Consider the following 14,769-nt stretch of genomic DNA (forward strand, 5'->3'; position numbering starts at 1 on the left):
TGGGCCCGTGAGCCATGGCCGCTGAGCCTGCGCGTCCGGAGCCTGTCCTCCGCAACGGGAGAGGCCACAACAGAGGGAGGCCTGCGTACCACAAAAAAACAAAACAAAAACAAAACAAAAACTTCTTAAATCAGTTAAAAAACCTAAACAACCCAATAGAAAAATGGAGAAGGCAGCAGTTCTTTTTTTTTTCGCTCCGCGGCATGTGGGATCCTCCCAGACCGGGGCGCGAACCCGGTTCCCCTGCATCGGCAGGCGGACGCGCGGACGCGCAACCACTGCGCCACCAGGGAAGCCCCAAGGCAGAAGTTCTTGAAGTGTGTCCTGGTGATCCCAGGCATTCCCAAGACCCTTTCAGGGGGTCCATGATTATTTTCATAAATAATGCAAGATGTTGTTTGCCTTTTTAACTATATTGATATTTGCACTTATGATGCAAAAGCAACGGTGGACCTTCCCATGAGTCAAGAAAATTGCACCAACCTGTACTAGAAGTCATGTTCTTCCCCACCAGGCCACTTTCACTTAAGAAAGTCCCTGATGAAGCAGTACAGAATTATTAAGTTTATTAAATCTTTGTCCTTGAGTTTACATCTTAAATTTTTTTTTTTTTTCGGTACGCGGTCTCTCCCGTTGCGGAGCACAGGCTCCGGACGCGCAGGCTCAGTGGCCATGGCTCACGGGCCCAGCCGCTCCACGGCATGTGGGATCTTTCCGGACCGGGGCACGAATCCGTGTCCCCTGCATCGGCAGGCGGCCTCTCAACCACTGCACCACCAGGGAAGCCCCTACATCTTAAATTTTTAAAAAGCATTTTTATTAAAGTGTAATTGACATTTTTTTCAGGTGTACAACATAATGATTTGATATTTGTGTATATTGCAAAATGATCACCATAATAAGCCTAGTTAACATCTGTCATCCTACACAGTTCCAAAAATATTTTGTTTTCTTGTGAGGAGGACTTTTAGGATTTACTCTTTTAGCAACTTTCAAATATGTAGTACAATATTATTAATTCTAGTCACCATGCTGTACATTAGATCCCCAGGACTTATTATTTTATATCTGGACGTTTGTACCTTTTGATCGGCTTTACCCATTTTGCCTACCCCCACCCCCGCCTCTGGCAACCACCAATCTGTTCTCTGTATCTATGAGTTCATTTTTTGTTTTGTTTTTTTAATTCCACACGTAAGTGAGATCATACAGTATTTGTTTTTCTTTATTTCACTCAGTGAAATGCCCTCAAGGTCCATCCATGTTGTTGCACAGGGCAGGATTTCTTTTTCTTTTTTTTATTGATGGCTGAATAGTATTCCAGTGTATATATGTAAACCACATCTTCTTTATCCATTCACCCATCCATGGACACTTGGGTGGTTTCCATGTCTTGGCTATTGCAAATAATGCTGCAGTGAAAATGGGGGTGTATCTCTCTCTCTTTTTTTAAAAATTAATTAATTTATTTTTGGCTGCATTGGGTCTTCACTGCTGCGTGCGGGCTTTCTCTAGTTGCAGCGAGTGGGGACTACTCTTCGTTGTGGTGCACGGGCTTCTCATTGTGGTGGCTTCTCTTGTTGTGGAGCATGGGCTCTACATGTGTGGGCTTCAGTAGTTGTGGCGCATGGGCTTAGTTGCTCCGCAGCATGTGGGATCTTCCTGGACCAGGGCTCAAACCCGTGTCCCCTGCGTTGGCAGGCGGATTCTTAACCACTGCACCACCAGGGACCACCCTTATTTTGGAACATTTTATAATCTATAACAGAAACCCTGTACCCGCTAGTGGTCACACCCCATTCCCTACCACCACCACTCCCAGCATTAGGCAACCACTAATCCACTTTGTGTCTCTATAGATTTACCTATTCTGGACATTTCATACAAACTGAATCATATAATATGAAGCCTTTTGTAACTGGCTTCTTTCACTAACATGTTTTCAAGGTTAATCCATATTGTGGCATGAATCACTACTTTGTTCCTTCTTATTGCTGAAAAATATTGTATGGCTACATCATATTTTATTTATCCATTCACCAGTTGATGGACATTTGAATATGAATAATGCTGCTGTGAACATTCATATGGACATATGTGGATGTATGTTTTCACTTCTCTTGAGAATAGACCTAGGAGTGGAATTGTTGGGTCAGATGATAACTCTATATTTAACATTTTAAGGAACTGCCAAATTATTTTCCAAAGCATCTGCACCATTTTGCATCCCTACTAACAATGTTTATAACTACTGAAATTAAACAGATACTCTTTTTAAAGAACCCTAGACTGTTTCAGGTAGAACATAGTAGTTATTCAGTAACTGTTGAATAAAAGGATGAATGGGGTGGTTTGAGTAAGGTGAGGAGGGGAACTAAACATGGGAAACAGTAGGAGATGGGTGAACCCCTGACAGTTAACTGTCACCCCAGCACCAGCTAGCCAGGCTCCTCTGAGCCCCGTGTGATTCCCAAACAGGATCAACCAACTCCTTCTGAGCCTGAGATCGACCTGGAGGCTCTCATGGAACTATCCACAGAGGAACAGAAGACTCAGTTGGAGGTAGAATGGGGGGCCAGGCCCCAGGCCCAGGGGTTGGGGGATGGAGCTGGGCTTGGACCAAGGGGAGCCCAAGAACCCAGGTTCTGCCTCCCCATCTGTGTGGGGAGAACCAATTCAGAGGGGAGAATTCCTGGGAGACTGACCGGGGACTCGTGACAAAGTGCTGTGGCTCGGGGACCCACTCTCTGCTTTCTTCCATCAGGCTATTCTCCAAAACTGCCCCCGCCCCACAGAGGTAAGGGATGCTCTGTTAGTCTGCGGGTAAGAGGCGGCCCAGTGGGACGGCAGTTAGCAAAGAGGAAAGCTTGGTCCTGGGTCCTTCTCCCCTTCCCTGACTCTGAAGCGATGGGGTCAGGTGGAGACTAGGGAGAGCAGTGTGGTGGGTGGGTGTGACCCCATGCCTTGAACTCACCCGTTTCTTTCTCAGCCTTTTATCTCTGAGCTGCTCAGTCAACTCAAGAAACTTCAGAGACTCAGTCGGCCTCAGAAATAAGCCTTGTGAGACTACCTTCATCAGCTTCAGCACTGCCAGGTCTGCCCTGAATCCCTGGATCCTGGGCTGAGGGAAACAGCTCCTTGGGACACAGACAAGGAACATGGAGAGTGAGGAGGGACATTTGGACACCCCTGTGTATGTGCAGTCACAGCTAATTCCTGTCAGCTGGGCTTTCTGGGAGCCAGTCATGGCTATGGCCCAGTGCTTTCCTCGGCAGCCGAGTGAATAAAAACCTTCAGGAGCCCCATCTGAATGGAGTGTGGAGCATATCTGTGCTGAGGGATGGAGGAGGGAGGGACTGAAGTGTTATAAAGCCAGCATCCTGAGTCACTAGGCTGTATCCACATACCTCACCCATCTGTCCCTCCGTCCATCCATCCACCCAGGGCCTGAGAATTCAAAGATAAAGGTCACAGTTCTGCGTCAGAGAAATCACCATCAAGCAAGGCCTGGAGGCCAAGCAGAAGGCACCTGGCTAAGAGACACAGCATCCTGACATCACCAGTAGGAACCCAAGTGGCAAAGACCCATAGGAGAGGTAACAGGAAAAAAACTAGCTGGGTTTGGGGGCCTCAGGGAAAGCTAAACCCTCTTCCCTCACTAAATGATTCAGGAGACCTCAGGCTGAGGACTCTTTCTTGAACCAGCTCCAAGCCAGAGGCAGAAAGAGAAAAAGCAGGGGCTAAGCAGAGGTGTGGAAAGGGTATAGGCTCAGAGGCCAGGAATCAGGTCAGAAGGAAGTTGGTGGGAACAGACACTGGGTCTGAATAGCATGTGGGTTGGGAAAGGAGCCCTGGAGGTGGCATCCTTTGGGAGTAAGGCAGGAAGCAGGGTATGCATTCACTGCTTGTGCATGCAGTGTTTGAGTGTGGTGGGGCCTGGGGTCTAAGCTGGGCTGCCCAGAGCAGGATGCACAGTTCAGTTCAGTTCAGTAGTATGAATATTCATGCCTTACTGCGTATGAGGCCACCAAGATGGGTGGGACTGTTCCTGCCTGCAGAAGCTTGCAGGATGGCTCAAGCCTTTTCCTCACTCTACAGGACTGGACTTACAGCCTACTCTGCTCTTGCCACCTCTCCAAGGCCTAGGCTCAGGGCCCACAGGGTTCTATAGATAAAAGATGCTGGGTCCAGTGAATCAACATACTTTATTAAATGCTCTCAGTGCCAGTGGAGGGCCCTGGACCCCTGAGCAAGTTTCAAGGCTCCTCCTTGGATTCAGCCTGGTCTTTCCCCATCGTGCCTCTCACTCCTAGTCCAGACTTCAGTGCTGGAGGCTCCAGACTTCTGCCTTCTCTCTGGCTCCTCCAATGGAGAATCCTTCTTCCTTCCAGGGACGGAGGCTCAGGAAAGGGTGCATTCATAAGCAGTCTAGCTTGACATGTTCTCCCATCAGATGCCCTGGAGGGCACCCCAGCTTGTGTGATTGCCTGTTGGATGGCCTTCCCGGGAGGACTCAGTGCTCTCGGCTTTTATGCTGGGGGTGGTAGGCAGATGTCTGGTGCTCTTTAAGTTCAAAGGCATCATGGCCTTCCCTGTGGAGCATAGATAGAGGTCAGGGATCACAGGCGGCCCTGCAACTCTCCCAGCCCCAAAGAAGATTCCACCTGCACCCACCGGAAGCAGCGGACACAGTAGAGGTCTCCGTCACAGCTAGCACAGCGCAGGGTGGCATCCTCATTGCAGATGCAGCACCAGGGGAGCTCCTCTTCCTCAGCCTCAGGCCTGGCAGCCATGGCCTGGACCTTTGGAGACCAGGGAGGAATGGGGGACATAAGGTACCCGATGGGGTCTAAGAGGGAGGCTGGAGGAAGAGTCGGACAGGCAGGGAGGGAGGCTGTGGTGGCTGCCCAGGGGTCTGTGTCTGGGGTTTTCCTCACCTCAGGCTCTGCCCTGCAGGATTGGGCTTGGGGTCGGAGAGTTGTCTCTGCAGGGATGTTAAAGCCACTTGCCTCATCCAGGGCAGCTTCTTCAGTGAGCTGTGGACAGGGTGAAGAGGTACAGCTCCCTGCTCCAGGCAGCCACGCCAACACACAGTATTTCTGTGCTCTGTGGCCTTAGCTCTCAACCCATCTTCCTTTATGTTGTCTGTGGCTGCTGATACCCCCATCTCAAGGGCCCAGGGGCAGGTCTGTGTCACAGGGGCATGGGGGCCCAGCTAGAACAGGAGCTGCACAGTGACTAGCCATCGAGCCCCAGAGCGGAGGCAGAGTGAATGGGGCCAGGTGGGTGGTGGGGCAGTGTGGCAGGGACAGGACAAGGGGTGGTCGGGTGGGTGAGGCGAGGCCGACCTGCTGAAGGACTCTCTGGATGGCTGTCTCCTCATCCTCTTCGTCATCACTGTCTGGAAGGCGGTAGTCCTGTAGGGTCACTTGAAGAGGGAGAGATGGGAGCAGGGGAAGAGGAGTGAGGTTGAGAGCTCACCTGAGTGACTGACTGTACTTCTGCCCCCAGGAGAGGTTTGGTTTCCAGTGGCATGTGTTCCAGAACTGAGCAGCCTTTGCAGCCACTCTGATCAGACCCTGCCCCACCATGCCGGGCTGGAGGGCATGAACAGAGGCTCCGTACCTGAAGGGACCCAGGGTCCCCTGCCCCCTGATGGCTGCCACTTGTTCCTCATCCACTGCTTTGCCCCAGCACCTTCCTCGTGGTTCTGGGTGGAGCTCGACAGACCCCTGGGCACAGGGACCCCCAGCCCCTGACTCAGCCTGGCAGGGAGTACAGCCACTGTGCAGTTTGGCTTGAGGGTGAGAGTGGGGAGGACTGCCCAGTGGACATGAATGAGTGGCTGCTCCCCAGCCTCTACCTCTATCGGGGTCCCGTCCCTGCAGCACGGCCAGGCGCTTGGCGAGGGCCAGGATCCGCTCCTGCCTTGTGTTCTCCTCCTGAAGCGCGACTGCTGCCTCAGCCAGCAGCCTCCTCTTCTCCTCCTCCAGGGACCAGGTGGCCTGTCCCTTGCAGCTGGTGCTCTGGGCCCCTGGGCCCCGCTGGTTGAGGTCGTTCTGGATAGAGCCGGCTGGAAAGAGTGATGCATTCAGGGAGGCAGACATTTCAGGATCTCTCATCAGAAACCACTGAGCCCGTTTCTCAACATTTTAAAAAAAACCACAGATTATCAGCTTTTTGTTCAACAATAGCTCCTGTGGTTTATATTACAAATAAAATTAGTATTTCCTCCATTATCCCCAATGTAAAAAACTAGTAATCTTAGACATTCCTTTTTCAATTATATCCATCCCCACCCACCTGATATTTTAACATGCTGCCCTTAGGGTGGGTGCCCCATAGTATGAAAATCACTGCCCAAAAGGAGCAGGATATGGGGAGGTCAAGATCCAGCCAGGCTCTCTGCCTTACAGGCTGGAATCAGCATTTCCAGGGAGCAGTGCAGAAAGGACATGAGGGAAGATGAGGTCTTGAATGTCACTAGGCAGGAAGAATTTTACCAGAGTGGGTGTGGCTCTGACATGGTCCCCTTTAGCTCAGAGTTTCAGAGTAAGATGTTTGAAGTCAGACAGCTTTGGGTTCAAGTCCCAGCTTTGCTACTTAATAGCTGTGTGACCTTGGTCAAGTTCCTTAAGCTCACCAGGCCTCAGTTTCCTCATTTATCAAATACGGATAATAACAGTTATTATAGGATTACTGAGGCTATTCAGTGAGATTGTATCTCTTAATAACAGTTATTATAGGATTACTGAGGCTATTCGGTGAGATTGTTATCTCTAAAGCAGGGTTTCTATTTTTTTTTTTTTTTTTTTTTGGTATGCGGGCCTCTCACTGTTGTGGCCTCTCCCGTTGCGGAGCACGGGCTCCGGACGTGCAGGCTCATCGGCCATGGCTCACGGGCCCAGCCGCTCCGCAGCATGTGGGATCTTCCCGGACCTGGGCACGAACCCGTGTGCCCTGCATCGGCAGGCGGACTCTCAACCACTGCGCCACCAGGGAAGCCCTAAAGCAGGGTTTCTTAATCTTGGTTCTATTGACATTTTGGACAGGATACAGGCATACCTTGTTTTATTGAGCTTCAGTTTATTGCGCTTCACAGATACTGCCCCCCCCTTTTTTTTTTTTTTTAACAAATTGAAGGTTTGTGGCAGCCCTATATTGTCAGATGATGGTTAGCAATTTTTAGCAATAAAATATTTTTAAATTAAGGTATGTACATTGTTTTTCTAAACATGCTATTGTACACTTAATAGACTACAGTATCGTGTACATAATTTTTACATGCACCAGGAAACCAAAAAATTTGTGACTCACTTTATTGCAGTGGTATTCAACTGAACCTGCAATATCTCTGAGGCATGCCTGTAATTCTTTGTTGCGGGGTTGTCCTGTGTATGTTCGATGTTTAGCAGCATCCTTAGCCTCTGCTCACTAGATGCCAGTGGTACCCTCTGAGTTGTGACACCCAAAAAGTCTGCAGACATTGCCAAATGGGCCCTGGAGGGAAAATCATCCATGGTTGAGAACCACTGCTTTGAAGCTTTTGAACAGCAGTGTCCAAAAGAATTTTTTAAGATGATGGGATCATTCCATATCATGGTCTGTATTTGTGCTGTCCAAGATTGTAGCCAAGAGCCACTTGTGGCTACGAAGCACTTGAAATGTGGCTGGTACCACTGAGGAACTGAATCTTAAATTTTATTTAATTTCAACTAAATGTAAATAGCCTCTTCCTCCTCCTTATCATCATCATCATCGTAGAGAACATTCACTAAGCATTTACTATGAGCCAGGCAGGGTCCCAAGCACTACTGGATTAGCTCATTTCCTCCTCATGACTTCCCTGTGAGGTAGATTTTACCACACATTCCTCCATTTTACAGATGAGGAAAGCGAGACTTAGGTCAAGTAACGTGCCAAGGGTCACACAGCTAGTAAGTGGCAGAAAAGGGAACCACTGTCTGAGCCTAAAGCCCACACGCTTATCCACTAGGCTTACACTGGCTCCCACTGGAGTAAACACTCAATAAATGGTAGCCTTTGTAATGTTGACTGTTCTCTGACTGATATTCACCTCTCAGAGCGTGGGCAGCAGAGCCTTTCCCACCTGGGGAAAGAGTCAGGGGCAGGTCCCTGGGGGAGCCAGATGGAGAAGATACCTGGGCCTCCTCGTTCCCAGCTCTCATCAATAGACACCTCCGCTGCTAGCTCTGTCAGCAAATCCTGTGCCTGCTGGGCCTGGGTCCTGGTGTCTGGTGGCTGATGTGCCTGCTCAGAGGAGGGAACCTCAGTGGGGAGCAGCGTAGGCAGGAAGCCGCACCATAAGGCTCAGAACAGTTTAGGTCAGGGGTGGATGCTGAGGAGTTCCCAAAGCTCAGGGAAAGGGGACAATTCCAGAGCCCACGTAATCAAGTAGGTCTGGCAGTCCCCAGCAGGACCAAGGGGCCACTCTTTCCTGCCCCACCCAATCCTGCTGCCTGTCCCTGGTTCCTTGGTCTGGCAGCAGGCCTCAGGAGCAGGAGGTACTCCTGCAAAGTATCTAAGCATACACATATCTGGGCTTCTGCTGGGTCCTCGTCCCAGGACCTCCATCCCCCCAAAGCCACAGCACTCACCAGCTGGGGGGTCTGAGAAGGTGGAACTCTGCCCTGCAGTGCAGCAAGCCGTGCCTCCATCTCCTGGGTGGAAGGGATGGAACCCTGGGGTGCATCCCTCAGTGCAACTAGCCTGGCTTCTATCTCCGCCTGCGAGGGCACTGACTCTGCAATTGGCATAGAGAAGCGTTGTAAGATCCAGAGGAATCCTAATCCCACGAGCCCTGAATAATGTCTTTTCCACCCTGGCTGCCCCCACTCACTGGGCTTGTTCTCCTGGCGGAGCCGTGCTAGGCGCTCAGCAATGACTTGGTCTTGCTGGGTCAGTCCATGGCTCTGGGGAATGTTGGGCTTCTGCTTGGCTTCCAAGGCTGCCACACGCCTGGCAGGATATGAGACAGAGGCTCTTAAAGAATGCAGAAGGGAGGGGTGAAAGCACTCACTGTTTCCCATTCAAATCATTTCTAGGCAGCTAGGGAGGCCTCCAACGGACAATTTTCTGTGGCGCTTGCTCATGTCATCCTGTAGCCCAACCCAGCTGACCGACGGGAGAGTCCAGATGAGAGGGCGAGGTCTACCAAGAATCTTTTCTGGGGAAAGGACTGGTGAGCTGCTTTCTGAGCCCAAGAGGGCAGTCAGGAGCCTGAGAGGTAGATATTTTCCTTATCCTGTGCTCATTTGATCTGTAGGCTGGGAAGAGACTCCTGCCCTATGGCTCCCTTGTCCTTTCCCCATCCCCATTTGTCTCTGTCCCTTCAGCACTTACTTCTTATAGTTCTGAGGTGGTGACCACTTGGAGGCATTGGCAGGAGAAGATCCTCTATAGAGAAGAAATCTGGTGTCAGAAGTCACCTGCCATCTGCCTATCAGTGTCCCCCACCCCAAACACTTCCTGGGCTGACCTCTAGACATAGAGCACAAGGCTGTGAGGCCTGGCCATCTGCCTGCTGCCATGCTTGGCTGAACCCTCGACCATATTGGCTTCTCACCTGGTCAGAACCTCATGGCACTGCTTGCAGACTTTCTGTTGGGTGTTTCCAGCCCGGGGAACTGCTGCACTGAAGCTAAGGCAGCCGGAACAGAAGGCCCGGCCACAGTTCTTACAGCCGTACTACAAGAAACATGAAGCAAGGGGTCTACCTCTCACCTGCCCCTGCAGGCTCCTCCCTGGGACTCTCCGAGCACACACAGAGAGCAGACACTGGAATTGTGACCAGCTGCTGGAAGGAGGATGAGGAGTGGGGCCCTTAAGGACTGGGGAGAGACAGTGGTGGAGGGTAAAGCGATTCCTCAGTCTCCAGTCTTCTATTCAAATCCCGTAAAACTTCATGCAAAATTCCCATGCTTTCTACTGTCTTCAATTCCCTGACACTGGAGTGTAAAAGACAAACAGGCAAAGACCCATGCTTCAGGTCACTGACTCCTCAAAAAGGAGAAACAGTGCAGAGCCCATGCCTTCTCTGCTCTAGCAGAGATGAAAGGAGGCTTGACTCAGGATGGGATGGTAACAGTAGTCTCCATTTATTAAGCATTCACTGTGTGCCAGGCACTAAACTCAGTACTTAACTTTCATCACCTGATTTAATCCTCACAATTTATACACACTATCTTACTTAATCCTGACGACCACCATTATTATTCCTATTTTAAACGGGGTCAGAGAGGTTACATGACTTGCCCAAACCAAGGTCACCCCATGAATGACAGCAGAGCTCAAATCTGGATCCTGACCACTTTGACTCCAAAACCCAGGTTTCTGAGTGCTACATGGATCTGCTTCCCTACCTGCTATTAATTCATCCTATCTGGTTCCTATCTCCTGGTCACAACTGAGGCTGAGGAAGCCTGCAGTTTACCAGGGAAACTTGGCAGGTCTGGCCTGAGGACAAGTGAGACTTTGCCATGGTGCCCTGGGGCAGGAGAAAGGGCGGTAATCTAACTCAAGAAACCGGGGAAGGGCATGCTGCTTGCTGGTGACGGTTTCAGAGCAGAGAGAGTAAAGGTCATGGTGTGATGGAGAGTAGGCTGTGGAGAAGCAGGGTGGAGGGAAGGAAACAGCCGGATCCTACACTTGGCAGACAGAAAAACCTAGCTTTCCAAAAATGACAGGAGCCCAATTTACAGTTTATGGGGAACTCTCACCTCCAGCACCTCACTGGACCCTCACACCAACCCCGAAAGCGAGGGAGTGTTAGCCCCACTTTATACAAATGGAAACTGAGGCTCAGTGACTTCATCAAAACCACACAGCTGGAAAGGGCCCGTAAAAACAAGCCTGCGGACTACAAGTCCTGTGCATTTCCCTCTACTCCGCGTCCTCCCTAGCCCTCTAGCCCCCGGGGAAGAAGACTCGCCTCCTTCTTGAAGAGAGTGAACTTGACAGCGCAGCCGTAGCACCTACTCTCCATCCTGGTTGCCGGCGCGGCGCGGCAAGGTCGGCGGAGCTGAGCTCTTGCGGCTCATATCCAGGATCCCTTGCGGCTCATATCCAGGATCCCTTGCACCTTCACGCACCCCCGCCGTTACTCTCCACGCCCACTCGCGCGGGCCAGCCAAGGCCTCCAACTGGAGAATCACTACAGTCACCCCAGCCCTAGAGCATCAGCGGCGGACGCGAGGGCTGCTGGGAGTCGTAGTTCATTCACTAGTGCCCGCTTCCCTCAGAGGCAGTCAAGCCTAGTTCAGATCACGACATTTCCCAGGGGGCTAAGCGCCTTCATCAGGCTTGGGGTCGATCCCCGGGAATCCCCACACGCTTAGGCTTTTGGGAGTTGTAGTACTAATCCAGTCGCGGTTAGAACCATGGCGGTGACCAAGGAGCTCTTACAGATGGACCTGTACGCGTTATTAGGTATCGAGGAGAAGGCGACGGACAAAGAGGTGAGAACTGGGGCGAGGAGGGCCGATCCCGAGTGACCTGGCGGTGGCGCCTCGCCCGAGGCTGGCACCATCGGCTTTCCACGTTCGGTCGGGCCCTGAGTGGGGAACGAGGGGCGGCCCGACGGCCTCAGGTGGGCTCCCAGACCTTTCCTGAATGGTCTGAGGGCCTCGCGAGGAAGAGGGGGCACGAGAGGGAGTCTTCTAGCGCGGGGAACTGTATTGTGCTCTCCCCGTGGCCCTTGTCTAGAAGAGGCCGCGGGTGAGCCTGTGAGAAAAACCCTAGCCTACTTCTTGCGCCTGCGCAGTGTCAGCCTCCGATTCCGCTTCTGTCTGAACTGTGGCTGGGGGAGCTTCATTGTCTCTCTCTTGCTGGCTGATTTAACTCTGCTTAGCGCCTAGGGCGTAAGAAAGGCCAGGTCTCAAGGCTCCTCCATTCCTTTTTCATACCCTCCGTGGCAGTGTGACCTATGACTCTGCCATCTCTATTTTCTTTTTACATCCCAGCCCTTTGACTCTTTTCAAGTAGCAGATGCTCAGGTGTTGCCCTCTCACCGTGTGCTAGTGGGCCAAAAGCAGGAGGATCAGAAGGATAAGGCAGATGACCTAGAGTTTCACAGGAAGGCGTTGATAGATGTGTCAGGGAGTGGGACACTGATCAAGCTGTAATTAAGATTTCTGTTACTTTCCCCTGGATTATGGTGGTAGCTGTAGCAGTGTAGGAAGGGGAGGCAGATTAAGTCACCAGATGGAAATTAATGCCTGCAGATGCCCCTGTACCTCCAGGCTGCTCTGCTCACCGGCGTAGCTTGCGAGAAGAGGAAGCTCTGGGGCAGAAAAGCAGGAGACCCATAGGGCCCTTGAGGAGGGATACTGTCAGCCTGTACAGAACTGTTCCCTGCAGCTGCAGCTGAAATCAGAAGTGGGCCATGGGGATGTATACACAGCACCAAAAGCATCTGTTACACCTATCTCATAAGTCTTAAATTTTCACTATTAATAATGCCTAACACCTATATAATACTTACTATGTGCTGGACACTATCCTAAGTGTTCTACATTTGTAAATTGTTTAATTAGTACTTCGTTAATAGTGAGAAATTACTTTGGACACTTCACACCAGATCTAGCCAGTGTGTTGGAACCTCAAAGTTGAGAACTCCTGAAGAAGGCAATTACGAGCCACTGATGTATATATTAATCAGAGAAGTGACATAATCAGATTTTAAAGAAAATATTCAACATCAGTGCGCAGAAAGGACACAAGTAGGGGGTGGGTAGAGGAGCTGCCAATAGGGGGTCAGGTGGGGCTGTTGTCTAGGCAAGAGGCCAAGGTCTAAGCAGCACAGTGAGGTTGGGATTCAGTTTTCACTCAGGTGAGATAAGGAATAGGTGAGAAGACTTTTTTTTTTAAAGAATTTTAAAAATATTTATTTTATTTATTTTTTTGGCTGCGTTGGGTCTGAGTTGTGGCACGTGAGGTCTTTGTTGAGGCGTGTGGGATCTTTAATTGAGGTGCGCGGGCTTTCTCTCTAGTTGTGGTGTGCGGGTTTTCTCTCTAGTTGTGGCGCGCGGGCTTTCTCTCTAGTTGTGGTGTGCGGGTTTTCTCTCTCTAGTTGTGGTGCGCGGGGTCCAGAGCGCTTGGGCTCTGTAGTTGCAACTCGTTGAGGTGCGCGAGCTCAGTAGTCGTGATGCGCGGGCTTTGCTGCCCCGCGGCATATGGGATCTTAGTTCCCTGACCAGGGATCGAACCTGTGTCCCCTGCATTGGAAGGCGGATTTTTTACCACTGGACCACCAGGGAAGTCCCCTGGAGTCATTCTTGATACCTCCCTATCCTCTCACTCTTGCATCTAGTCCATCACCAGGTCCTAATGAATTCACTTCTCAAATAATCTCCAAACCTGTTCATTAATCTCCATCTCCACCACCACCGCTCCAGCCCAAATGCCCATCAACTTCCATCTGAATGATTAGAGTGGCCTACCAACTCATTTCCCTGCTTCCAGTCTATTCTATTCCACTCTGTTGCACTCCTCCAATCTGTTCTACTCACGGAAAATGGAATAATCTTGGTGCTCCTTTAAAACCCTATTGCACTTTTAATAAAACATGCAATAGAATTTCTTACCCCTTCTTACATGCTTTTCCCTCTGCCGAGAACGCTCTTCCTCCCCTTCTCTTAACCTGGGTTACTTTTACTTGGCCTTCAGAACTCAGCTTAAATGGCACTTCCTCAGAGAGGCCTTTCTATTGTTCTTTCATAGCAGCCACTTCTCCTTTCCAGCACTTATATCAGTTTACAAGTATATATTCATTTGTGTGATTATTTATCTCATGCCTTACTCCCCTCTGTACTCTTAGCTCTGAGGAGCAGGTCTGGTCCATTCACTTCTGTAGCAGCCCCTTCCTGGTGACTGGCACAGAGTAGGCTCTCAATAAATATTTGCTGAATGAAGGAAGTAGCAGCTAAGAGCCTACTGGAACAACTTGGCTTGAGAATCAGGAGATCTGGGGCCTCATTCAGAGCCTGACTTTCCTCAAATGTAAAATGAGGGAGTTGGGCAAACTATGACTTCAGGGGTCAAATGGCCCATGACCTGGTTTTTTAATGAGCCATGAGCTGAGAATGGTTTTTCATGTTAAAACGATTTTAAAAAAACAAGCACAACTCAACAACAAAAAACCGAATAACGCAATTAAAAAATAGGCAAAGGACTTGAATAGACATTTCTTCAAAGATATATAAATGACCAATAAATACATGAAAAGACGCTCAATACCACTAGTCATTAGATAAATGCAAATCAAAACCACAGTGAGATACCACTTCATACCCATTAGGATGGCTATTAAAGAAAAACAAAAACAGAAAGTTGCTAGTGTTGGTGAGGATGTGGAGAAATTAGAACCCTTGTACATTGCTTGTAGTGCAGCTGCTGTGGAAAACAGTATGACAATTCCTCAGAACATTAAACATAGAATTACCATATGATCCAGCAATTTCACTTCTGGGTATATACCCAAAAGAAATGAAAGTAGGGACTCAAACAGATATTTTTTAAAATTTATTTTATTTACTTTTGGCTGTGTTGGGTCTTCGTTGCTGCACGCGGGCTTTCTCTAGTTGTGGAGAGTGGGGGCTACTGTTCGCTGTGGTGTGTGGGCTTCTTGCTGCGGTGTGTGGGCTTCTCCCCGCGGTGGCTTCTCTTGTTGTGGAGCACGGGCTCTAGGCACGCAGGCTCAGTAGTTGTGGTTCGCGGGCTCTAGAGCGCAGGCTCAGTAGTTGTGGCGCA

The 14,769-nt window shown here is 50.1% G+C and overlaps 1 protein-coding gene across 1 annotated transcript; it reads right to left on the reverse strand.

Annotated features, from left to right (window-relative positions):
• Positions 1-4,186: 4,186 nt before the first annotated feature.
• ZFYVE19 (zinc finger FYVE-type containing 19) lies at positions 4,187-11,173 on the reverse strand. The gene is made up of 11 exons (XM_007111687.2): positions 10,952-11,173; positions 9,587-9,708; positions 9,364-9,417; positions 8,861-8,979; positions 8,619-8,764; positions 8,163-8,271; positions 5,864-6,073; positions 5,349-5,428; positions 4,938-5,036; positions 4,675-4,802; positions 4,187-4,592 (listed from the first exon to the last, which is right to left on the reverse strand). The coding sequence occupies exons 1-11, from the start codon at positions 11,003-11,005 to the stop codon at positions 4,514-4,516; spliced, it is 1,200 nt and encodes a 399-aa protein (XP_007111749.1). The 5' UTR covers positions 11,006-11,173; the 3' UTR covers positions 4,187-4,513.
• Positions 11,174-14,769: the final 3,596 nt, after the last annotated feature.

This window comes from Physeter macrocephalus, unplaced genomic scaffold, assembly GCF_002837175.3.
Source record: "Physeter macrocephalus isolate SW-GA unplaced genomic scaffold, ASM283717v5 random_1807, whole genome shotgun sequence".
Classification (NCBI taxonomy): Eukaryota; Metazoa; Chordata; class Mammalia; order Artiodactyla; family Physeteridae; genus Physeter; species Physeter macrocephalus.